Consider the following 27281-nt stretch of genomic DNA (forward strand, 5'->3'; position numbering starts at 1 on the left):
TAAATCAGCCCCGGGGCCTGAGGAGATTTCAGACAGGCAAAAAGCAGCAAGCTGGAACAGCTGTGCCCCAGGAAAAGCAGAACAAATGGATTTGCCCCCTCCTGACTCCAGGGATCCCAGTACCTCTGCAGAGAACAGCAGGGCCAGACAGAGAAATTGAGAATTGTAAACTGATTTGCTGAACAAGTTCTAAACCTCCAAAATGCTGCTTCATTTCAGTGCTAAATGTGTTTTGCTGAGAAAGGAGAGTAAAGAAGACTGCAGCTCACAGGAGAACTTTGAACTGGGCTGTGTTTCCCACAGGTTTCCCAGACGTGGGGCTGACCATTGGATCTGCCTTTCCGTACTTTGGTTTACCCCAAACCACAGAGTGCAGCTCAGAGGGACACCCCAGACTCTGATGGGGTCCTGGTTTTGTGTGGCACAGAGAGCAGGGCAGGTCCTTAACGCTGAGCAGCTGCTCGGAGGAACCCAAAGCAGCCCCAGAGAAACACCAGGATCCCAGAGCAGCCATGGAGAAGGTGCTCAGGCACTGGAAGGGACTGGGAAGGGACTGGGAAGTGAGGGAGTCACCATCTCTGGATGAGCAAGGAACGACTGGAAGTGGCACTTGCTGAAAATGGGATTGATCCCGGGTTGGACTCGATGCTCTAGGAGGTTTTTCCAAGCTGGATCATTCTGGGATGCTGCTCTCAGGGCTGGGGAGTGGATCTGAGCAGCTCAGGCTGGCACTGCAGTGCCTGCCATTAGACATCATCTGCTTCCAGGGATCTCTGCAAAACAAAATAGATAGGATGGGACTGTAGCATGGAGTTGGAAGGTGAGAGGTGCTGAGCAGGACGGTTCCTACAGGAATGATGAGTGACCATGGCCAGAAAACATCCTGCAGCACTCAGGGCAAATCCCACCAAAACAACTGGGGTGAGAATTCAGATTGCACAAATGCAGCCCATAATAAGATAAATTTTGGGTTCAGCTGACTGAGTGGTTTAAAAGATCACTGCCTGGCTGGAGGTGTCTGCATTGCCGCCTCTATTCTCCCTGAAACCTGTCGCAACCTCTCTGGCACACGACTTCCCAGGTCAATGGTCTCCGATCCATCCCTACTGCAAAGATCCAAGTTCCCATTTAATCAATACGCTTCCAATATGTCAATAATTCACTTCAACCTCAGCCGTTTGACAGAAATACATCAAGAAACTCTATATGAAGCTTTGTCATGACTTTTTAGTTAAAATGTCTCCTTCTGTATAAATGAAGGCCAAAACTGGCAAATTTCTCTTGCAAAATTAGAACTTTTCATTCCAAAGATTTTTCTTGAGAAAGAAAAGCTTTCTTACATCTGGAAAAAAGAAATAAAATGGAGTTTTTAAATCAAGACATGAAAGACTCTAAAATCCCCTGAACAGTTCAAATTCATAAACTGAAGTAAACTTTGACAAGGCACAGAGGGGTTTATTCCAGATTGGCATATATGTTGGAGGAAATAAGAATTTACTTGTGATAATTAAATTAGTAAAAAAAATAAGCAAGAAAAACTGAGAAGTGAATCTGTACTAAATTTACTGACATTTGACTAAAGTCTATTTAAAGTGTTCTCACAGAAACCATCAAGTTTCAATCAGTTTTACTGCAACTGGTCTCGTGAAGGATGTTTGATGAGTGTAAATACATTTAGACACCAAAATTACTTATTTTCATGTTTATCAAAACCAATATTCAGGATATAACAAGTCTCCAAAATAGTGGAGTCAGTTAAGTAATAAAATTGATCATAAAAGTTTATTAATTTGCAGTTGTGATCAGGAAATGGGATTCAAATGAACCAGCTTAAATTAATTTCAAAATCTTCTCCTGCCCAACCATTAAATAAATTTTTAATGTGTCTAAAAGACTGTAAGTATTAAGATATGGCAAAAAAATTCAAGCTGAGCGTTTCTGTCTACCAGCAGTACATGTTTCAGAATTGAAAATTTCCTTTCCTCTTCAATTCACCCACATGGAGCAGAAATCACAGCTGAAAAGAGCTGAGTCAAATATATTTTATTTGGTCTGTAATGAGCGTTTTTAAATGCTTCCCTGACTGTTCCCAATAAATGACTTTGTAATTAGCCCACTGAATCTGGAGCTGATTTGCCAATATCTGTGTGGATCACAGGGCATCGTAGGTTTTTATCAAAATTGCCTGAGATAAGGAGCACAGCAGGTTTCTGTGGCTGTGTCTTCTGAATTCAGGTGAGGTGCAATCCTTCGACGTTATCAAAGCACTCCCAGTTTGCTTTGAAATCTAAACAACCTAAAAATAGGCTGAAAGAGGTTCTGGAAAAAGGAAAAGTGTGGAGTAAACTTATTTCAAAACTGAGTTTTCCCTGCAGAACAAATAATCTCTAAGGCAGGGGATGAGTGATGTGAAAAAGGATGATGTGTCATTAAAAAAAATCTTTATTTTATACTAGACAAGGTGTCTGGTAAAAGTATCATTTTCCTCTTATGCAAGACACAGGGATTAAAAATAAGCAGTTCTGCCAATGGTAACCTATTCTTAAATTCTATTTACTTGCTGTGTGTGCTATCATTGTTTACTTGACATGGCTTATAAAGACGCATAACAAAAAAAAAAGCATTATAATATTAAATTAGTCATTGATCAGCAGATACAGTGGATTTTCTTTTCCTCAAATTACCATTGATTTGGAAGCAGATGCAGTTGTTCTGGATTTATTGCAGGAAAGGTTTTGGGAACTCTGAGGTTCCAAAAGCCTCCCAAAATGAGAAGTTCTGTGACCCCACGTCCCAGAACCTGCTGGGATGCATCAGTTTTGTGCTTCCAAAGGATCCATTCTCCTCCATGTCACTTCAGTGGGATACTGGGATGGCCCCAGCTGTGGTCCCATCCCACTAATTCCACTTGCTCTTCCTCATTTTTTGGGCTGAGGATGATTGCTGTGCTTCCCAGGCAGTGCTAATAGTCCCTTCCTAAATAATCCCACGGAGGTAGACGAGGAGAAGAGAAGCAGCATTAATCAGAGGGAGCAGAAATGAGTAGAATTAGCACAAAATAGTCCAAAATAGAAAAGCTCTAGACCACAAGATGAGACTTGTTTCATTAGCTATAAGTAGCACCATGTGTAGGAGCATATAAAGTGTGGCTACATTTCAAATATAAAAATATTACCATGAGGCTTCTCCCTCCCACTCTATTATACTCTCCAAGAGAAAAGAGAGTAGGTAGACAATGAAATTCTTAGTTCACTGCCAAGAATTCCAGTGCAAACAAATTATCAAGAGAATCAGGTAAGAATAATGATGTGATATTGATAGAGAAAGCAGGAGCTCGGTATAAATTAAAGTTTAAAATAAACTGTAGGAGTGACAGAAGGAAAAGGTAAAAAGGCAGGCAGAGGAAAAAGCTCAGTGTTTTGAGAGAGGAAAGGGATGGACACAGCAGGAATACACAGTGCAGGCTCTCTCCTCCTTGGATAACAGGAGCAGCAGCTACATAAGCCACTCCTTATGGAAAAGAAACCCAGGAATTTCAGCAGAAAGTAGTTCCTGATTGCCAAAATTAGCCCCTTGAAAAATAGACTCTACTATTCCCTTCACTGAATAGGAGAGCAGAGAGGGTGATTGTGCTGTTTCAAGGCCAGTTTGGGATTGGAGCAGCTCAGTCCATCTCCTGTGGCTCCTGGGAATGTTCCCGTCGGCTCCGGAGCCGAGCACACCAGCAGAGGTATTTTTACCCTGCCTGGCTTACTTTCCTTCCCAAGGTTATCCAGTGTGAAGTGATCAGGGCTGAAATCCCAATTCTCCTCCTTGAGCAGTCTCAGGGATCGTTTCCACTGACCTACTTTTCCTCCTCGTGGATGCTCCTCGGTGCCTTCCTCGGCTGCATCGGCTCCAAATCCGCAGGGAATTCCCGGGAAATGCAGCCCCTCTCACCCACAAAGATCGACTCATTCTGCTGGAAACCTACCTAGGGAGACACTTGATCCTTTCCACAAAGAGCTAAAGGGAATAGTCCAGGGAAATCTGCCAAACTGGTCATAAATTCAAATATCATCAATTCCCTGAATTGGTAGAAGTGTCGGACAGATTCACATTAAATCCATTTAATGCCAATTGGATCAGGAGACTCAAGGAATTCCGAAGAATGATAGTTGAAAGTGATAAATAATTACAAGAAAATGAAAAAATTAATAGCCTTGTGCACGTTCCTGTAGGTCAATTTCTTCTTGCTAATGAACGACTCTCTCCTTTTTACTTTCCTATGAAGCATTTTTAGATTAACATCTATTTTTTCTCTGAATAACCTCCCCCACGCTGTGCTGTTAGGATTGCATTTTATGGTTTCTCTCCTGCAATCCATCGCTGGGATCAATAATTCCTGCCCTGATACAATCACAGAAGTGATAATATTGTCCTTAAAATAAGGACAATAGGGTAAAAAGGACAAAAAGGATAAAAAATTAAGGAAGAATACGTTTACCAACACACTGAATGTGCTTCCACCTGAAGATTCTCCAAGATGAAAAGTCAAGCACTTGAATAAAAAAAAATTCACTCAAACTCCTGAAGACGTGAACAAACTTGATGTAAATATTTTATATTATTTTGCCACAAAAAAAAGAAAATTCTGCCTGTAGAAATGTTCTGCTTTCCAGCTCTACACATGGTTTTGCATGCAGAGAAAAGGAAAACTGGATTTAGCACCGGCCTTCATTCTTACCAAGAGGAATGATTGGAAGTGAAGCTGAGCCATTAACGTGGATAATTCTTAAAGGAAAAAAAGGGAAAATTTTAAAAAAAACAAAATTATTTTGTGCATGTGTAATGTATGGGTCTCTATGTACATGAAATGAATCACATGTAAATTAAAGGAAAAAACCCCACACATTACAGGCAGAGGAAAAAAATGTTCTAAAATTCTGATGACTTCCACATTTTACACACCTTAACATGGTTATGTAGAAATTGGTAGCTGATAAAACCAAAATTTCTGTTGTTCAAAGAAGACCTGAACTAGAATTCATAAAACCGGGAGGGGCTTTGTAAAGATTTCTTCCCTCTGTTTCATTTTGTATTTTTTTTTTTATTGTATATTGGGGCAGCATCACTGTTTCTCCAATAAAACAAAGAACTGAAGGTTAAAATGTCTTAATCTCGTGTCAGCAGTCGACGATATCAATAATTTTGGTGTAAATGTCTTAGAACTTAATGAAAATTAATGTTATAAGAGTCTTCCTAAGCGAAGGCTACACAAGAATAAAGTTACATAGATTTGTCAATATGGATTCTTGAGCATGCAGAGTATAATTACCCTTTTCCAAATAAAAATGCACCATATCATTAATGGTTTACACCTCTGTGCTACCATGCAATTAGAGAGCACTACAAGACTCCACAAGATTTATTTAACAGCCCCAGAAATTGTTTTTTTGGGAGTGTCCTCGTCCCACCGAGGGATGTTCAGGTAAAATTTTCCCCTCCCTGTGTCCATGGGATGGTCTGTTTTGGAGGAGTTGCAATTTTGTGATTCTTTAAGCTCTTTACAACTCCCTCATCTCATTTGCACTGCTGGAGATCTTTAAACCCACTCTCTTCATAGTTAAAAACAACATAACGAGATTAGGCTGGGAGCCAAGGAAATCAACCCTGTGCCAACCAGGCTTGGAATTCTAATTAGAGCATCTTTTGTGTTAACCCCCATTTTCCACCATCAGGACAATATTATCACTTCTGTGATTGTATCAGGGCAGGAGTTATTGATTCCAGCAACGGATTGCAAGAGAGAAACCATAAAATGCAACCCTAACAGCACAGCTTGGGGGAAGTTATTCAGAGAAAAATTAGATATTAATCTAAAAATGCTTCATAGGAAAGTAAAAAGGAGAGAGCCGTTCACTAGCAAGAAGAATTTGACCAACAGGAGTGTGCACGAGGGGATTTATCTAGTCAAAAGTCTTTCAATGGGTTTGGAATCTGGCATTTGGGTAAATTTTCAGGTTGAAATTTCTCACCATCGCGTGAGTCTTAACGGTGAGATGTTAAGTAAAGAAATTTTTACGAAAAGGGAATTTTGTAGGAGGATGTTATTTGGTGAGGGATCTCTCCAAAATCCAACAAGATACTAGTCAGAACACTTTTTCACATAAAAGAATAAATTTTAAACCCAAAACATATATTTTAATGATAATAAACTTAAAAGGCAATTCTGTGACTTGAATCACAGGTGTTGCATCACTCTCTTGTACAGGAGAGTTTGAAAAGCATGCACTGAAATAAATATTAAAAATGCACTTACACCACTAATTTAACAAACTACAACCAGTGAAATCAAAATACCATTCATGTTTCAAACAGTAAATTGCCTAGATATCAGTGTCATCATTGTTGGGGTATCCTCACCGAAACCTTTGTCATCCTTTGCAAAATAACTTTAATATAAACTCAACAAACCTGGGGATGTGTGGAATGAATGTGTTTATCCCAATCTATTTCCCACAGCAGAATCATTTCTGAACATGAACCTCCAAGTGTGAAAACACTCACGGTGCGTGTTCCAGCAGTTGTTTAGCAATGGAGATGCTGGTTTTGTTTCCACACAGAGATAAACACCAAAAAAAAAATGAAATTAGAAGAATCCTTTGAAGTCCACTATCCTAGGAAAAAAAAAAAAATCAGCTGAGCTTCGAAACTTCCATGAGATTGTTAATTGTGCTTTGAGTGATGGGTGTAGAGTTCAAATCATGTTTTTATGTGACAAAAGCTGCCTGAAAAACAATTCAGTTTTTCGTGGGATATCTCGAAATTACTTCTCATCTGTGAGAACTTAAGAACTTTCCTCCTCTGTGACAGAGCAGGTTAAAATTTTTTGTGCAAGGAAGAAACTTCCTATAAAAACAGTCATGAAAATATCAGTGAATATTTAAAGGACTTATTTTTGTCCTGTGTCCCAGGCAGGGCTGGATGGGGTTTGGAGCACCCTGGTCTATGGAAAGTGTGGGATATGGGGTGGGATATGGGGTGGGATATGGGATATGGGATATGGGATATGGGATATGGGATATGGGATATGGGATATGGGATATGGGATATGGGATATGGGATGGGATGGGATGGGATGGGATGGGATGGGATGGGATGGGATGGGATGGGATGGGATGGGATCTTTAAGGTCTCTTTATTTCAGGTCCTGTGCAGAATTTCCCAGGTTCTGGCAGTCAGGTGGGAAATGCAGATGGGAACTTGTTGCTTTGGGCTTAAATCAATCTCAGCTGTAACAAAACCTTTTTCAAATATTTTTCAAGCCTTTCAGAATTTATAAAGCTCTGGCTGGTGTTTTACAAGTCACTGGGCTCAGTTTCATTTAAGAAGTTAATTTCTATTTTGGAATACTCTGGAAGAAAACCATCTGAGAGGAACTTGATTCTCCCCAGAAGTTTTTTGCCTCTGCAGCTCTTGTGAGCACTGAGCAAAGCAATCTTACATTTTAATGCCTTCAGAACTAGGAAAGTTCCTTCCCCAGGAAAATATGATTGATTGTTACAATGACAGTAATTGCATTTTAGTAAAAGTAACCATTATGGTAATTTTCCTCCAGAAAGAGACATTTAACTAACTTAAGTAACTTGTTACTTTTCAACACATTAACTTTGACAAATTTAACATTACAAACGTACAGAGTTCACAGCCACAACAACGTGCATCACTTAGGGAGTGTGCACACTTTTTATTTCTATATATCAAGCCGTGTTTCCAAATAGGAGATGCTAAAAAAACTGTGCACACATAACACAGCATTAATTAAACTGTTAAGAGCAGCTCTAGCACATCCAGTGCCAAGTCTCCTGGTGAAAAAAATCCCGCTTTCCAAGCAGCAAAACTTCTATCAGCATTTCATCTCACGGCTGGATCCCAACCTCACCCCCTGAACTCTCTGCGCTGTGACAGAGCTCCTGCATTTTCCCCAACCTGTTATTTAGAAACATTTTCGTGCCGCTCAGGTTGTAGGAACTTTTTAAAAGCGTGGTTTCTGAGGATTAAGAATTCCAGCCTAAAATAATTTAATCACCCTGGAGTTTGTTTCGTACGAGTTCACACGAGTTAAAATAAAAAATGCTCTGCCTTTGCTTTAAAGACAATCATCCCTTGTGCTTTAAAGGGATTCTAAACTGGAGCTCAGTGAATTTCCATACTACTGAACGTTTTTACACTAAAAAAGAACTGAAATTAGTCTGGATTCAAATTTTGATTTTAAGAAATTTCCTTTAAATGAAAATATCAAAAAAATTTGAATTTCAATCAAACAGATTTAAAATTTTCACTTCACTTTCCTAACTTCTTTGAAGGAACAGATTAAGCATTTGACTGGGGCAGTCAATGGGCTTACCTTCCTCTTATTTAAACATCCCAGTCATATTTTTAAGGAAAATAACACAGATGGTATAAGATGGAGGAGAGAATTACAGAGAGCTAAGAAATAAAAAGAATATTAATCTGTATTATCTCAACGTCTGCTGGATTGCTTTTTCAGCAGCAGCCTCCCAGATCGTTTTAGAAAAACCCTTAATTTTTCTATTTTATTCTTTTTAACTTTATTTTTAACTTTTAAGAACTTAAACCTGAGAATTGGTCGATGATTTTCTTGGCTCTCATAACCAAAAGCAACTCTTAGGTTGCAAACTCTTCCTGACAGAAAAGCCAGAGCTCTCGAGAAGTCAGAATGAAGTTCACACAGTTCAAGAAACCTTTAATCCCAGAGTTTTCAGGAAGTGGTGGAATTCTCATCCTTGGAGGGAGTCAATAGCTGTGTGGATGTGGCGCTTGGGGACGTGGGGCAGTGGTGACCTTGGCAGGGCTGCACTCCGTGACCTTGGAGGGTTATTCCATCTTCAACAATTCTGTGATTTTAGAATATTAAAATCTTTCCACTCCTGCTCATCATCTACTCCATGACAGTGCGAGAATGTTGGAGAAAGCCTCAGAATTGGTTTGGCTGTTGAAAGCTGAAGGGAAATCAGGGATAACTCAGTGACTGCCACACGAAGAGCCAGAAGCCAGGACACACGTTAGGAGCTGACTCCCATCCCACCGTGGAATTTTGTGAGATTATTTTTGTAACACTGTGTCCTAGTTACTGTTGAGAAGAGGAGGAAACTTCCAGTTTAGACAAAATTGGCAGCCGATCTCTATAATTAGTCCTTTATCTTTCCCGTGTCTCCTGAATGACACGAGGTAAACTCCACACCTGAATTTTGCTTGGCAGGGTGCAGAGTTAATTCTGCAATATTAGCCAGGAAATGGAGGATTTGGTGGTGTCCTTGCAGGTGCAGAGGTGATGTTTTACTCTGAATAATGTCTCCATCTTTGACCTGATGTTCAAAAAACCCCACAAACAAACCCACCAGCCAGGGGTGTAGTGTCACTGTTCCCGCCCGTGCCCACAGACTGCCTGTAAAGAAAGATCTGTGCTTCTGTGGCTAACAACAAAATAAATGTAATTTGGGATGAGCAAACTCCTGTAAATCCTTGTAATCCAAGGATAAACCACTTGTGAACCTCACAGATTATTTTAGCAGAGTTTTGGAGAAAATGAGCTGCTCCAAGTGTCAGATTTTAAGACTGACAAGTCACCCCAGCCCTGAATTTTCCTTCCATTGTTTTGTTGCATAAATACTGAAACTACCTAACACAGAAAGTATCTGCTGTGAGAGGATAGAAAAATATTTCAGAGGGTGTGGGAACATGTTTTGCTTAGAGACAGTTTGGCTCACGGAAGATATAACTTGATGTTTTTAAGAGAAAATTGGTTAAAAGCATGCAGGTGATGGAGACAAAATTAATCCAGGGTCACACCCTGGGCTCTCTCCAAGGTGTGCCTTGGGAGTCAGGGCAGAAAAATATGACCATTAATCCTCTTGTAGAAAACAAGGCTGTTTAACAAGGAGCCACACTTGAAACTGCAATTCCTCAAGCCCTTTAAAAACCAGCCCTTGCAACAAAAAAAGCAGCTCCTGGTTTTCTTCACAAGCTTGTTGTGGTTTCAGGCCCGGGAAGGTGCAGACCTTCAAGCCAGCAGAAATATTGGACAGGCTGGAGAGGAGGTGAGTTCAGAGAGGAGTTTAAAGTTGATGTTTTTGGCTCCTTGCTGGGCTGGTTTTAGCCCAAATCAGTTCCCAGATCAATTCAATGTGCAGCTGCAGGAACATTTGTGCAGGGCAGGGCAGCATCTCTGGCTTACACCGGCTTAAAGTGTTTGTGGAAGTGCAGCAGGAGTGTAACTGAAGAGCTGGTATTGCCAATAATCCACAAATGCCATTCCACAGCACAGGAATAGTTAAAGCATATAAATGGCCTGGCCATGTGCTTGGCAGTGGGGCCTAACAGAGGAAAGCTCAGAAATTGCTGGAACAGCTTGAAAAATAGCTGAGTTTTGAGGTAAACTGCTTGTTCCAAGAGCAAGGAGACAACTCTGCTTCTCAGGGTGGTTGTATCACAGGGTGAGGGATGAGAAATCAGAGCAGCTCCAGGCAGGGAGCTGGGACTGGCCTGGGGTGTTGTCCCCACCTCCCTCAGCCCAGCCTGTGCTGCCACCACAGGATCCTCTCACAGCCTGACCCTCCATCAGCCACCCTGAAACCTCGCTGCTCCCAGTTCCCAGTAATGCTCCAAATGAGAATCCAGCGGAGGGAACAGCAGAAGCACCAGGAGAATCCATCTGGAAATGACACTCCCATTTTTCCATCACTATTTTATTATAATATCAACACAAGCCATGGACACTCTGATTGTTGGTTTTGTATAATTTCACAAAAAGTTGGGCTGCGCATGTGCAGATCCATAATTGTTGTATTAACCTGGAAGGCCAAGCTCAGTGCCTCAGCATATCCTACATTTTCTACTCTGTCTGAACCCTTTATCTTCATTTCTCTATTGACATAGAAATCCAACCATAAGTATTATTCCAAATATTTGAAACTATTTATAATGGAAAATAATGTAATTACATTCTAGTTAAATTAAAAAAAAATCAGCAGAAAAGCACATTTTTAGCTGGTACCAATCTCAAGTAGAATCTAACTAAACCAATAATGTTGAAGAAAAATCACCTATTAACACATGACAGGCATATGTTCTATATTGTGCTCATCCCACTGATAATAGCTTATATAGATAACAGCATGCTATGATTTTAAAATAATAGTTTTTAAAAAAGGTAATATCGATATTTTGAAGCTTGTTTGTTAAACATTTGGCAATAAACCTTCAATGCAGACAGGATTTTTCCAGCTGATGCCAGGTAATACGCATGGAACATCCAGCCACATCTTAGTCCTCTCTTCCAGCAGCACAAAACACACATGAATTGCCTCATATTTTAATCATAATAAAACCAATACAGATCTAGTCTATTAGCTGTAACAGGTCATTAAAATAGAAATATTAATCAAAAAGGAAAACCCTGCCTGTTTCCTTTCACTCCCTCAGCCTGAGAACTCCCATGGCAATGTCCACTAAACCTGGCAAGGGATGTTTGAGCTTTCCCAACCCTGAAAACTCAGCAGGACCTGAGCACTCAGACTTGGAGCATCCTTAACAACAACAACAAAAATCTAACTAAGCGGTGCCATGCACAATTGCAGAAGAAAACCTGATCTTTCAACCCAAATTGCAGGCAAGCAACTGTTGCAGAGGAATAAGCCTTCAAACCCATGGGAATGTCTCTCCTGGGTGCTGTTTAAGCTTCCTTAATGCTCTTAATCCACCTTGATATTGAACTGCCAGACACTCTGGCACCCACCTTCCCACTTCCAAATAGCTGCTCAAGTGCTGGAGCATTTCTTTTCCCTCGGTGTAGGTCCTGACAGCTCGAGGACACCAATTAACCAATTTTTTCACAACTTCTTGTCGTCTTCCAGTTCACCAGAAAAGGAAAAACTCTGGTGGACTTTGAGAAAAAAACCAAACCATGTTTTGGGCTAGGTTAGAAACTTTTGTGTGTGTATTTCAGCCTCCCTAACTCCCCACATGAAACAAAAATACTTTTTCCCCTTGCAGTTAATTAGTTGATATTACTAAAACTGGGTGCATGCACTATATATCACTACAAAATTAGAAGTACATTTTCAATGCCTAAAGAATTTCAAAGCAAAAGAAAAAAAAAATGAGCCTTTATATCAGAAAGGTTGGTGCTGTGTACAAAACTTTCTGAGTAAATGGGGAAAATGGTTAAATTTTGTTCATTTTAAACAAGCCTGAACTGAATAAACTTCTCACTCCAGGGAGCAAACAGAATTTTTCTATCTCAGATATTAACATTATCTGCTCAGTGTCTGAATTGGAATTGCTATAAAATAATTTGCAGATGAATTAACTCCAAAACTATTCAGCAGTAGAAGCTGGAGCAGGATTTAGCTCCCCAGTGGCCTGAACAATGGGTGAGAGCCCCAGGCTGGGATGTTCTGCTGGTTGCAGAAGAAAGATTCTGGGTTTGATTTTCCAGGATTTCAAATCCCTGGAATGGCTCAGCCCATCCATCTTGTCAGAGCACAATCAGCAGAGAGAAATGTTCCAGCTGGATTGTCCGCATGGAAAAAAGAAGTGGACAGCTATTAGGGGTTCCCTGAGAGACTCCCAAGCCTAGAAACTTGTCCTTAGAATCTGAAATAAGTCAAATTTGGGAATCTTCCATCCTTTTACCTATGAAACCTGTAAGGTGCCAGATTTTCAGGAATTACAGCACTTGGGGAGAGGTGTTATTTCTGTCACAGTGAACAGGAACAAAGGGGTGCCTGAGCTGCTGTTGGCAGGATTATTTTAATGTTACCTCAATTCTGGGCAGAAATTATGAAATCCCTAAATCAGGGATTATGGGCTGCAACCAAAACACATCGTCTTAGAGCAATTCCCAGCCACTGTCCCAGAGCCACACCTGTGGCTTCAGCAGGATTCCTGCTCCATTCCCACATCACAAAGGGTTCAGGTAACAGCAGGAGCAGCAGCAGAGACATTTCTCTCAAATCATCTTTCAATCATTTTCCTCGGCAGGAAGGCTTTATTAGCCTAAACCTGCTGCCTCTGGAAGCAGGACAGCAGCTTGTGCCATGTCATGTGTTTGCAAGGGTTAATTCTACACTCTCCAGTTACCAGCAATATAAATTATAAAATCATCACCATGGGTCTTCACCTTCCTTTTGTAAAATTCCAAATGGCAAATTTTCAACTGCAACACCCATGGATGGTTTGATAAATACTTGACTCCCTGTTGCCATCCCTTTCTGAAGCCAATTGGTCACATTCTGAAGCCTCAACTTCTTGGCATTTTAGCCAAAACGGTAACCAATATTTGAGTATCCTCCAATCCATCTGGACCTTCCAGAATTTCACTTCCCATTATTATCTTATAAAAATACCACAGGAAACTTTGTTATTATCTGTTGAAATAAAAAAATCTGGCTTTCATTTGTCTTTCCCAGCACTCACCTTCTCCGTGACATCGATCTGAACCAAAAAAACATTTCCAGGAATGTTGTCCTCGCTGAGGTTTTAAATTCCCAAAGTATCAGGCAGCTCTCCTGGTCCCACCCTTCAGAAAAGCTTCTAGGATATTTGGAATGACACCATAAGTAATTACAGCTGTTCATATGTTTGTGTTTCAAAACAAGCAGGAGTCATATTGACACAATAATTCTAAAGAGCACACAACTGAACGCTCTTAAGATGTGACAGTCTCTCCACACTTGGCCACTTCACACTCCTACTTCTTATGACTATTTAATTGCAAATTGTTGGTCGAAAATATTGAAATCTTTATCAACAAATAGATGTATAAAGCCTTTCAAAGGCAGTGCAAAAGATCTTTAAAATCTGCTATCACTGTCAGGACGCTGCAGCAGAAAAAAAAAAAAACAACAAACACTTGTCACATATTTTAAGAATCCTTCAAAAATAACGTTGAAAACATGACAATGTTGCAGAACTTTTGCATTCTGTGATGAACACAGAGTCAGTTTCTGACTGAGTCTATAAATTGTGGTGTATTCTGAGAAGGAAATTCTCTATTTAGACCTGGAGAACCTCGTTTTCATAGCACAGGCTGCGATTTGAGGAATTCAGCTTGGACTCTTCATGACACTCACCAAAAAAAGGATTCTACAGAACAAATGAGGACTAGAGAAAAATATCCAGAAAATGAAATTTTGCTGTGAGATATGGATGAAACCATAGCTGACAAATGCCACCCTGTGACACAACAAAGTGCCTCAAAGAGGAAAGGGAGTATGTGAAAGAAACCAGAAACTCCAGTGGGGTGATCGCTTCTGACAAGACTCTGCAAATCCTAGAAAGAAACATCCCTGCCTCCTCCAGGAAAATAGGTTAGGTCGTTTGGAATCCCTGTTTTAAGGAAGCAAAAGCCTAAGAGGTCAAAAAGGAAAAAATCATCCTTGGTTTAAATGTAGCCTTTATGGAAACAACTCGATGAAGCTTGTATCAAAGTGAATTTCAGTGATATTTTGTATCTTTCTATTTAAACCTGAGGCAGGGAAAATTCCTGGGGATGTGGGGTCCGCAGGCTCCAGGTGTTTGATTGGAAAGGGAATTCGTTTCACACACAAACTCACCACAAAAACATCTTCACACAACATGATCCAGCCCAAATCCTGTCGCTGCTCATGTGAATAAAATGATCCACCTTAGCCCAACACCAAAAGAGGGCTGTGACTTCAGCCTGGATTTGAATTTGTGGATCCAACAACTGCATCTAAAACATCTAAGTTTGATTTAAAACATTAAAGGAGAACATTTTGATGGTCACCTGTGTTGCCCCAGCCCAAAAGCACTGCAGAGGCAAGCTTTGTGTTTCACTTCAGTTCATCAGCAGCATTTAAAAGGTGAATTAATAACACATTCTCTCATGTTTTCAAGTTGTGCTACTCATATAACTGTAAAATATCTCAGTAGTTTCGGAACACAGTAAAAAGTGCACAATAATGAATAATTTGTGGGAATTTTCTTATCTGTCCACAGCAGCAGAACTGAAAATTTGTATTAAAACTCTTTTGGAATATGATGAGTTTCACTTAAGTCATGCATACGAAAGTAAAAACACTTTAAGGCAGTTATTTACCTTTTCTAAAATAAAATAATTTGGGCTGTCATCCAGCACTTTTTCCCAAAGGAAAGTGAAGTTGCCTGGTAAAGAGGACAACCCTGGGAGGGATTAATTTCTTGCCATTTTGGTCCTTTTTTTTTTTTTTTTCCCCATTTGATTATGTAAGGACAGTGCCTGAATGGGGTCTTCTCTTCCTCCAGAGTTTCAAAGGGGGGATGACTTAGACCACAAGGAAAGATGAAAGAGATAATGACAAGGATTCTCTCTGTTGGTGTCCCTCCTGATATTATAAACCCCATGGTGCCCATTTTGCATTTAGAAATGCTCCTCTTGGTGTTCTGAATGAGTTCTGCACAAAAAACTCCTTTCCCACCACGTTGGGTTTTGTGTCGATTCACTGCTAAGAGTGGAAACAGCAAAGGCACAGCTGAAATCCTCAATTCTTTCTCCAGAGAGAAAAAAAATGAGGCATTGCTGGGTTTCAACTCTCCTAGAAGGAAAAGTTATATTTGTGCTGCCTCTAGGCAAAGTCCCATCCCACATGAACAAAAGGCTGGAGCTGAGATCACATCCATTTCATCTCCTCCTGCTCTCCACAGATGCTTAAGTCCCTGACACTGTGTCTTCAGTGCTCATATGTCACAGTAAATGATTCATTAAAAATGCAGAGACAGATTGATCTTGGAAGGGGGGGGGGGGGGGAAAGGATCTGGAGTTTAAGGCGAAAGGCAAATAGAAATGAGGAGCCCAAAAGGTGAAGAAAAAGGGAAACACCCCCCAAAATTCACATGAGAAAGGCATTTAAAAATAAAGAGGAGACAGCAACTGCGCTGACATTTAATGTGTCTGCTTGGGATAAAGCTCATCCTTTTACTAGCAATAAAACAACAGCCTAGCCTGAAAGCCCTTGAAGCATTTTGCATCAAGTACCTCATAAAAATGGTTGGCAATTTCTCCTAAAGGTCTGTACAATATCTACACCAAACTACCCTTTTTGAATTTTTTTTTTTTTTTTTTTTTTTTTTTTTTTTTTTGGGTGTGTGTAATTAAATTGGAGCAAATCCCCAGTGCAGGTAGGGAGAGCTCCCTGATCCCAGCCACCAACACTCATCCTAATTCCCAGACCCTACTCTCAAAAGTGGGAGGAGAAAAGGCTCTCCTTGTGATTGCTGTGGTGCTGATAAACAGGGGATTGCCAGGAGTGACCCCACAGAATGACTGTGTTTGGGATATTTCCTGGGTGGCCAGAAGGATTTGCTCTGCTGGAGGAATCCTGCAAGCAAAAAACCAACCCCTGCCTCAGGACAAGGAGCTCCTTGAGTAAGAGATGCCTCCTTGCCGTGACATCCGTGCAAATTCTCTTCTATTTTTTCTATTTCTTCTATTTTTATTCAAAAACAATTGGTAAAATAGCAGCATGGACCGCAATTTACATTCTTTCAGCAAAAAAAACCCCAAACCCACCAACTAAGGCAAATCCCTGCAATGAGAAGTACATATATAAATATATATTCACACACAGAGCCCAGCAATATTTTTAGCTGTGATTTCCTACTCGTGTGGCAACATGACCGGAGCTCTGAAGAAGCTGAGCCAAGTGAAAACACAACCTGCAGAACAGGTCACGTTTAAATATTCTGCTATTGAAGAATATTAAAAGCTCCAGATTAAGCAGGAGTGTTGTAACACTTAACATTAATTAAGGCTTGTAAATCATTCTGAAATACCTGGATAAAAAGATGGCACAAAAGGTGTTGCCACATGTCTTGATGCTTCTGGATGTGCACAAGCCCTGACATCTTATTTTGTGCTTGGGACGTTTCAAATCATAAAAAAAGTTATGGTCACTGGATGAATTTAATGTTGGCAAGTGTTGGGACACGACAGAGAAACACCAAGGATGTCTGATTAAGAACTCAAGCAGACAACTCAATGTAAAAAAACTGAAATAGATCCATCTCTTGGATCCTGGTGGATCACCAGCTCTAGTTACTGATCTGTGGGTTAGAGCTTGGCAGTGTCGCTAAGCCTTGACTTGGCTGAATATTCATGTATGTGAAATATGGATAATTTTCCTTCCAATCTAGTACCACCAACTATTCATATCCCTCCCAAAAACCCCCTTAGTCCAATGCCACCAAACAGTTTGAAAAGGAATCTGAAATCACCTTAATATCTATCTGGGGTTGGCGAACAGCATAACCAGTTTTCAGAGAACTTGGTGCTTCTTGTTGCTTGTGCAATTACAGGTCTTTACAGAATACAGAAATTAAAGGCTCTCGTGCTTTCCCACATGGATCTCCAGATCTAAGAGCCGTGTCTTCCTTTTTATCCAGAGACAAGAGACGGATTTTATGGCATCCATTAAAAAAAAAAAAAAAAAGAGAAAGGTGTAAGGAGTGACACCAAACTGATGAAGGAGCAGAGCCAATTAATTCCCTGGACACACAGGCTAGGGATGTAGAGCCAGCTGTTAATGGTGGATCTCACCTAGAACCATCAACACAACCCAGGCGCCTTCCAGCACCTCAGGGAACCTACCAGAAACACGGAGAGAACAGTTTGGAGTTCAGGGAATGGAGTCAAACTTAAAAGAGGGCAGGTTTTGATTAGCTGGGATATCGGGAAGGAATTGTTGCCTGTGTGGGTGGGGAGGCCCTGGCACAGGGCGCTCAGAGTAGCTCTGGCTGCTCCTGCATTCCTGGCAGTGTCCGAGGCCAGGCTGGACAAGGCTTGGAGCAGCTTGGGACAGTGGAAGGTGTGGAAGGACAGGAATTGATGAGCTTTGAGGTCCCTTCCAACCCAAACCATTCTGTGACTCTGACTCTCTGCTGTAGCAGCAGCGATGCTCCTGAGCAACGTGCCCACGGCAGAGACCACCACAGCCGTAGCTCTCACCTGGACTACCTGTAGGACATTTTCAGGCTGGGGTGGGGATGAGGCGGAAGACCAGGCCGACATTTGACCCCAGAGGCAGCGCCCCCCGCCTCACACCTTTGTGTACCCGTTACACGGCCGTGACCCCTCCCAGCCAGGTCCCACCGCGTGGCTGCCGGCAGCGTTTTCCCTCCATCCCTTGAGCCTGGGAGCACAGCACAGCACCCCCCAAAACCTCGGAGGAGCCCCGCGAAGGTGAATTACCGACCCCGGGGGGTCGGGGCGGAGCGGGGCGAGGGCGCCCGAGGGGCCGCGCCCTGAGGGGCGGGAAGGGCGGGCGGGAGCGCGCCCGTGAGGCGGCGCGCGCGGGCCGCGGGGGGCGGGGCCAGCGTAGGGGAGCGCGCTCCGCCCCGCCGCCGATAGGAGGGGCGAGAGGGGGTGGGCGGGGCTAGGCGGCAATCCCCGCGCTGTGATTGGGTGGCGCCGCCGTCAATCCGGGGCGGCCGCCGCGGCCGTGGGGAAGGAGGGGGAGGCGGAGAGGAAACAAAAACAATCGCCCGGGCGCCGCCATCTTGGGCCGGTTCTCCACACGCCACACGGGTGAATGGGTAGATATGAGATTACCACGGGGGAGCAGCGGCAGCAGGGCACCGAGGGCTGTTCCGCGCTGCCAGCGACACTCGGCGGGCTCTAGGCACGGCCGCCGCCGCCCGGAGAGAATCCCCCGGCTCGGCCTTTTCGCCTCGCCAGCCCCTAAGCTGCACTGCTGGAGGGACAAAGTTGGGCTGAGCCGCGCTGCCTCCGCCGCCCGGGAGACCGGAGAGTTGAGCCGGGGTCAGAGTTAGGGGAGAGGGTGACGAGGGGATCGCTTCCCGCTCCGCCGTGTGGGAGGCGCGGGGACAAGGCTCTGCCTCCCCGCCCCTGCCGTCTCCTGCTGCTCGCTCCTAGGAGGAAAAGAAAAAAGAGGAGGAAAAAAAAAAAAAAAAAAAAAAAAAAAAGAGGCAAGAACTGGATTGAGCTCGGAGGGGTGGATTTTGTGGAGTCTCCGCGGCGGGGCGGCGAGGAGATGTGTCCGTGAGGAGGGAGAGAAGCGTGGATCCATCCAGGAGCCGTGAGGAGCCGGGATCCATCCAGCCTCAGCCCCGCCGTGAGGCACGGCCGCCTCCCTTCCAAAGAAAACCCAATTCTCCTGGAAGCACGGCACTCGGCAAGGATTTGCCACAAAGAATATACCACCCTCCTCCCCCCAGCGCCTGGATACTGCTCTTTTTTTAAAATTTTTTTTTTTTTGGTACCCCCTCCCCAGCCACTCTCGTGTGTTTAAATACCAAATATAGCCTCTTGCGGGGGGAGGGGATGGAAATCTCCTAGAAGAATTGGGAATCTTGCTGGGATTCGGGAGTGCTGGTGCTGGAGAAGGGCGGCGAAGACGGGGGGGATGCGCTGCTCTCGCTGCCTGGCCAAGGACTAGAGATTTGCCACTTCCCGGGAAGCCCGAAGGTTTGTTTCTTCCCAGACTGTTGTTTCCCCCCCTTTCTCTCTCCTGGGCTACGCTAAATCTCGCAGCGTTTATTAAAGAAAACCCACGTGTAGCTAGCTGGTGGCTAGTTTTTAAAGGTAGTCTTTTTTTTTTTTTTTTTTTTCATCGACAAACTGACAAAAAAAAAAAACAACCACCCCAACAAAAAACAAAACTTCCTCTCTTCGCCCCGAGGTTTGGAACTGGAAATGGAGCTGCTTTTCTCCCAAACGCTACACGGGCTGTGAAGGGGAGGCAGGCAGGACGAAAACATCGCCTTGGACTGATCCCGATCCGACCCCCCGACACTCGCACCCACCAGGGATGATCCTGCACGGCGCCTGATGTGGAAAACACTTGGAGACTCAGAGACTTCGTCGTGCTCAGCAGCTTAAATCGTTGACTTGTTCTGGTTTTAATTTTTTTTTTTTTTGAAAGTGGATTCGTAGCATTACTTTTATGAATTGAATTTTGCCACCGTTTGTACAGAAGCCAAATGACACGTGTGTTTTGAAACACGGTTCCAAATATATTTATCCCTCCCTCAGCACGGATTCTCTCTAGAAAGAGCCGTGGGGAGGCCGTCAGTGTCTAAACAAACGTGATTTTTAGTGTTTTATGAACACTACTTGCTGCAGAAATGTTGCTATAAATTGCTTTATAACGGTTCGGCAAGAAGGGAGATTTTTTTTCCAACTTGCAGGACCCAGAAAACTGGATACTTAAACTCACTTAAATGTTTTAACAGCGTTGGAAAATGGGAGCCGCTACTAAGTTGGCGTTCGCTGTTTTTCTTATCTCTTGTTCATCAGGTAAGTGAATGTTCCTGGATTTGTCACTTTAAGCGGAGGGCTCTGGGGTCAGCACTTCAAAACTTGGGTTGGCTCTGTATGAATGAATATTTTCAGGTGGCTGATGTTTGTGGATGGCAGATGTGATGTTTGTGTAAAGGCAGAAGCTGCTTTCGTGTTTAGTCTTAAAAATATAAAGCGTGAGCAGTTAAAACCCTCAGAGCGCTTGGATTTCAGATCGATTGAGTGGAATAAATGTGGAGAACATAACCCACCTAGTGTCATAGGAGTAACCTGGCAGCGCAATTCTGGGTGCTGGATGCTGCTCTTAAATAAGAATTACCCAGCTGAGCTGCTCTTTCCTTCAGTTTGATCTCTCCTAGCCCGGACTGTTGGCTGGTGAATAGCGACCTTCGTTAATGCTTAATTAATTTAGAATAGGTGCCGCTGTGAGAGGCTGAGCTCGTCCTTTGGTCGTAGCGAGGGGTGTGTGCCTGTAGAGATGTACCAACAGGATTGGGGTGAAAAGCCAGCCTTTCCGTTTCTAAAGGATAATTGGTAACCCTCTGTGTTTTGCTACTCGTTATGTCACTGCCTTGTAGCGCAGAATTTAAAAAAAATTCTACTCATTTTTCTCTTTTAAACAGCAGAAATTGAGGTTCAAATTCCAGCTCTGAGTCCTGGCAAGCGAGGGGGGTGTGAGGACTTCCCCACGCTTCTCCTCTAGCAGGAAAATTGTTATGGCAGCAACCAGTGGTTGGGGAACTGTTGGTCCATTTGTGCTTGGAGCTCCATCAGTGTCACAAAAAACTCTCTGACGAGCCGTGAGAGGCTCTGATTCGGGTTTCCAAGCCTGCCTGGCACTCTGTGCCCGCGTTTGGAACGCGTTTTTAGCGCTCTGTGTAGGTTTTTAGCATCCTTGCAGGCTGTGCGAAGCTACACTTGTTTTATCAGGCTAAAAGCTCGCCGACAAGTGTGACCAGGAGAAGGGGAAGTAATGAGATCCCTGTAACGATGCCTTTTAAATTTCCAGCCTTAGGAGCCGGCGGATTTTGCTGAAGAGGCCGTTTTGCTGCGGTTAGCAAATGGATAAGTCTCGTCTTGTGTCTGTAGTGCTATCGATCCGCGCTGTGTGCGCTAAATGTGCTGTGAAATGGCGAGCGCTGCCAGGGAGCAACCAAAAAACCCTGCCCGTGCTCAGAGGCACAGAAACGCCTCAGCGGGTTCAGGACAGGCCAGAAGGCTGTTCAGGAGCTTTAATTTTTATTCTTCTTTCGGAACAAAACGTGATTTCTGCCGGTTTTCGCCTCTCAGTAAAGACGTGTGTGCCGTCTTTTCCTGACGCCTGTTTTTTCAGCTCAGCAGCGTTCCTCTTAATTCAGCAAGATGTTTTGTAGGGAAACTTTTCCCCCCCCCTTCTCGCTGACAGTTTCTGAAAGACTTGCTGCCATCTGCTCTCTCTCTTCCACGTCCACCTCTAAGATCCTTTTGCCTAGAGCACAGAATAGTGGTTTTTGTTGACATTACCTATCAGACTCAAGAAAAAGAACAGCTAAGCAATAAAGAACGCCTTTTCTTTAGTGTTTCTCGCTCGGGTTGTCCTTGGTAAGGTGAAAAGAATGTTTCCCTTGCCTGGGAAGAATTAATCTTGGCTAAATGAGCAGGAAACTGCCTGCAATCCGGGCTGCTTCTCATGTTAATGACATTGTTTTGGTGGTTATTCCAGTATTACACATTAAGTGTTCCGGTACTTAAGAATTATTATACTATTTTCTACTCACACCAGGACTGCAGACGCTCTAAAATTTTAGGCAAGCCTAAAAATAAAGAAATTCAACAGGAAACTGTTTGGTTTATGAGCAGAACTACGAGATTATATAAGATTTTAAGCTTGAAGTACGGGAGTTTTTATGGGTAGGGTTTCTTAACTGACTTATTTCAGTTTAAAACCTTACCTGATGAATTGGTTCTTCATCATCATCATCGCCAGAACTTTCTTTTCCAGTGTTTAGTGTACAAATCAGTCTGCCCTGGTTCTGTATTTGGGAATATTGGCAGTGGTTGAGGAAATCCTGGAGTTCAGGTGTGGAGATGCCTCCAGCTCCTCACAGGTTGTTTCAGCGATTGGGGGTTTGGTTTGCTGTCTTATTTGTTCATTTATTTTTAAATGCAGCTATTTTCTGCAGGTGTTTACGTGGCCAATTAATACCGGGGTTCTTTTCATAGGTGAAATTGTTGTGGGAGTTTTTTTTCCTGCGTGGTGGGTGTGGAAGTGCTCTTTAGGTTCAAAGCGATTTATTTGATTATCTGTAAACTGCACTATGAAATCCTGTGAACGTGCTGCAGACGGACAGGAATTTCCAGCGAGTTTAATCATCTTTGTTAAAGAGAGTGAAAATATTTCCCCCGTTCTGACTAAGATATTTGAAAGAAGAGCATCTGTGTTGTTATCAGGCTTTAAAATATTTGGAGATGCTTGGATAAAAGTGAAGGGGTGTAGGTTTGCACCCATCTGCAGGAACTGCAGAGGCTGACATGAGTGCAATTAACTAAACAAGAAAACCAAGTGCCCGGGTCAAGGTTCTCCGTGTGCCCTCTGATATAGTTCTTAGATAAACCCGTGAGCATGTTTGATTTCAGGAGGAGCAGAAGATCCTGAAGTAATACTAAAACACTTCAGAACGAGCTTCCTGTGCCTGTGCTGGAGGTGAGGCAGGATTGTAGGGGAGCTTCACAAGAAAACTTGTGACTAAAAGCAGCTTGTTCATCAGAGAAGGCTCTGGTCAGATATTATCTGTGTGCTCCCCTCCCCCGGGGAAGTGCGGTTGTGTTCTGGTGGTTTTGTGATCGCTGGGCTGCACTTCACAACGTTTCAGGTGCAGAGAAATGGGCACTTCCATCGTTTTCTGAGATTTTTCCAAACATTTTTGCCCCATGCAGCTGGAAGTGTGGGAGATGCTGAAGCAGTGGATTTTCCTCACCCATAATCTGAGTTTAAAATCTTCCTTTTGTTGCTCATAAACTCCTCATTTCCCAGCCCTTCATCTCCTCTGAGGTACCTGCTCTGCCCTTGGTACCTGGGTGGTCTCATCAGAGTGGTTCTGCTGTCTCCTAAAGGGAACAAGACCTGGAGTTTTCATAGCTGAAGCTAAAATCAAGTTAAAAATCAGCTAAGCAAAAGGAACTATATCAGAAAAATGTTGGTCCTCTCTATTTCTCCGAATTCCAGGTCATTCCCAAGCCACCCAGAAGGTCTGGAGTAATTCAGCTGAAGGTTCTGGCGTGTCAAAGATACCTTTGTGGTTGAAGTGGTATTTTCACTGCATGGAGGATGTTTTATTCTCTTGAGTTTTAATTTATTATTCTGCTGTCTCACAGCGATTATTATCAGAAAAATTATTTTTAAAATTGTATCTTTCCCCTCCCTCCCCGAAAAAACAATCTGTGGAGAACTGTCAAACCTGCTTTCCATGGTGTGACTTCAGAAGCTGAATGGTTGGGTGTCCTGAAGGAGCTGAGGGGAGACTTTTTCTTTGATTTTACTTGTGTAATGTCTTTTTTTTTTTTCCTATCCCTTCATTATTAACTTGGTAACCCTTGAAAATCCTGCCGCAGGTTTGGGGAATGTTTGTGAAATTGTTTTTGCTGGCGTGTTCCCTGCGAGCTGTCCATGATTGTGGTTGGACTCTAATCACTTTATTCACTTTACTGTGGGGCAATAAACCACTTCAGAATTAGCACTGCTTTTAAAGTAAAGATTCCTTTATTTTCTCAGAGTGTACAAGTTTTTATATTAGATAAAAATAATCACCACGGGGCACTCCTAATGGTGCTGTAGAGAGCGGGACTTGTTTCATTAAATAAACCATTTTAATACTCTTTTCAAGCATAAACTGAATTATGGAGGAGTTGATGTTATAAACGATTCCAGCTCCAAAATCTGTTAACTGTTTCGAAGTAATCTGTTAATACTTAACAGCTACAAACCCCCTAAATCTTGTGGGCTCTGAAAAGAGCTGTAATTGTGCTCATGCAACATCAGAACACGTGAGAGTCGTTCTGGTGGAACTCTGCTTCCCAAACGTTTCCGGAGAGATGCTGCTGTCATGAGTTTATTTGCATCTCTACACTTCACACACAAGGTTTTGCTGAAGGAAAAAAAAAAAAAAAAAAAAAAGCTTCAATAAGTTTGTTTGCATGTGTTGGGTGTGAGTTGAGGGGCAGGTGTTGTGTGTGAGGGAAAAGCTCTTTTCTGCAAGAATAATAGTTTTCAGCTGGGTTTAATGGAGACTATTTGAATGGGGTTTTTTAAAATTATTTTCTCCATTCCCACCTTTCTGGAATCTGGAGGTAAAAATCCCTTGATGTGATGAGTTTGGCTGATTAGCAAATGAGGACAGACAAATAATTTATTTTTTAGCTTCTCTGTTTAACTATAGACATTAATTTTTATCATATCCTGAGTTCTAGGGAAGGGGAAAAATAACAGCATAAATGTTTTTCATCCCTATTCCTTCTCCCTTTTCTCCCAGCCTTCTCTACTTGCAGTTTTTCCAGGCTGTAAAAAGAGAGAGGTTGACAAGGGATCTGATTGTGGAAGAGGTTTCTTGGTGTAGGAGAGATGCGTTTCCACCACTTAATTAACTGAGAGCAGCTTAATGCAAATGCCTGCTCGAGCTGCTTGGTAGCATCCATGAGCTGTTAGCTCTCTGATGTTCCTGGAAATGAAAACTCCCCTGAAAAGATCAAGAAAATTACGGATTTTACAGCCAAGTCCTTGTGTGATGAAATCTTGATGTGTTTTTTGTTGCCTTGGTGCTTTCAAATTCGGCACATCTTATTTCCTGTTATTTCCATCTGGGATTGAAGTGATATTGGATGCCAGTGACTTTCCTGTGGCATCTCTTGTCTCCTCTCCCTGCACTGTCTGTGTGGTGGTGGAGGGGTTTTTTTCTTAGAAACAGTTTGTGACTACGGTGCCAAACAGCAGAGCATATTTAGGCTTAATCCCACAGAAAATGAATATTTACTGCTCTGTTGTTTACATTGCATATCTCTGTGGCCAGGAATCCCAAATGTACATTAGATGCATCAAATCTTTCAGTTGTTTGGTGCAAAGGGAGCAGGGAAGGGTTTTTCCATTGCATAATTATCCTCATGGTTTCACAATAATTTAATTCTTGGTGAGGCAAGTCAACACTTACGGTTTTCTTCAGAATTTCCTAGTTAAAGCTGAAACTGGGAACAAGAGAAACAGACAATTCACTTACTAACTGGGGACATAGAGCTTTGGTTCTGTGGTTAGAGGTATTAGAAAAACCCTCGGAAAGGAGCGGAGCTTTTGTGGGAGCACTGCTTGTTCCTGCAGCTGGAGGTGGTGCTGGCGTGGGAGGTGGAGGTGTGTGAGGTCCCGCTGCTGACAGCACCTCCCCACAGCTGGCTGCACAAAACTGGGCTCTTCCTCAAATAATTCAGTGAAAGAATGTGCCTGTCTTGCCAATCTCCCAGATTCATTCATCTCAGTCAAAGGAGGATGAGCAGGATGGGGACCTGCCCCTCCGTGCCGTTGGGGCTTTCTCTGTGAGCTTCTCCTCATGAGCTGTGCCAGGATTCCTTCATGGAATGAAGAGAGAATGAGCAGGGGACACCCTTGTGTTGTGCTGGTGCCAGCAGAGGTCTGGGTGGTGGCTGTGTCACCCCAGATCCTGGGGACTTCCCAGTGACAGCAGCGCTTGTGAGGTTGCCAACTCCCTGTTTCCTTGGGTTTGGAAGGGAAATAATTAATTATTCCCAAATTCTAAACACACCTGGTGAAAGGCTTGGTAATTCCGTGTTTCTGGTTAAAGTGGTGCAGGGTAATCTGTTTCACTCGGTGCAAACTTGTCATTAATTTCGGTGTTACTCTTGAGTTACTCACCGAGGTGCCTGGTCGGGAACCATGAAACTGCCCTGATGGGATGTTGGGGACCCTGAGCTGGCCGGAGGGCTACGAGTCCTTGAATTAATTTAAATGCCTACATATCACCTTTGGAGATTCCTTGCTTAGTTTCAGTATAACTTCTTTCATTTAAAAGTATTTCTATGGCTCAGTAATTAGGTGGTAATTCGATACAAAATGCTGAAATGACAATGTAATTAAAAGCAAACCCCTATGTACTCTTAAGTGTGATGGGCATGGAAGAAATGCCAAGATGCATTTCTCTGCTTTTATAACTCTTTAATTACATGAGGGAAACATTGTCTGCAGTTAGTGAATGGATAATGAAGAAGAATGCTATATCTTGGCCAAAAAGAATACTTCTCAAATTCTTATGCTTTGTGAACTTTGAGATACTCATCTGCCTCGTTAAACCCAAGGGAATTAAGATTGTATTTTGCATTTACAGCAAAACTGTGTGTTGTAATTACAATACAATTTAGGCATTGCTGTCTGATCTGGATTTGGTTTTTGCCTAAATGAGGCTGTTGTCACACTTGGGAAGATTTCCACTTTCTGTAATGATGGCAGCAAACGAGTTAAATTTTGCTGGTTTAATTCTGAACATTTGAGACCCTTAAAGCTGATACCTGAGAAGTTACTAAAGATGTTTAATCTGAAGGTTTCTGTTAGAAAGTAGCTGTATAATCATTTTGAAAACAATGAGAATCTGCATAGCTCAGAATTGTGTTACTTTTTAAAATGGTTTTGACTCTTTGTGTGCCTTTCATCCTTAAATGGGATGCACAGAAGGAAAACAATTAATTTTTCTAACAAATTGCTGAGGTTCTTGTGGCAGACTGACTTTTAAAGTTGGATCCTTTTTAGGAATGCAGGAGGGAGACGGTGCTCAGAAACATTTAGGATAAGATTTGTGTATTTTCTGAGAGATATCAAACTTTTTATGAGGGCAAACACGCAGTTTTCGTTTGTTTCTGCTTGTTTGGTTTGGGATTATCTTGTTTGTTTGTTTTTTTTTTTCTGGAAAAAGAAAAATGGAAGTGG

At 42.6% G+C, this 27281-nt stretch overlaps 1 protein-coding gene across 2 annotated transcripts in view; it reads left to right on the top strand.

Annotated features, from left to right (window-relative positions):
• Positions 1-18513: 18513 nt before the first annotated feature.
• ACVR2A (activin A receptor type 2A) overlaps positions 18514-27281 on the top strand; it is a 47529-nt gene continuing 38761 nt past the window's right edge. For both annotated transcript variants that reach the window (XM_066190426.1, XM_066190427.1), the window contains exon 1: positions 18514-20320. In XM_066190426.1, the coding sequence (XP_066046523.1) occupies positions 20266-20320 (55 nt within the window). In that variant the 5' untranslated portion in view covers positions 18514-20265. The remainder of the gene's footprint in view (positions 20321-27281) is intronic.

Source organism: Chamaea fasciata, unplaced genomic scaffold, assembly GCF_029207755.1.
Source record: "Chamaea fasciata isolate MVZ Bird 193981 ecotype frontalis unplaced genomic scaffold, bChaFas1.0.hap1 SCAF_8, whole genome shotgun sequence".
NCBI lineage: Eukaryota > Metazoa > Chordata > Aves > Passeriformes > Sylviidae > Chamaea > Chamaea fasciata.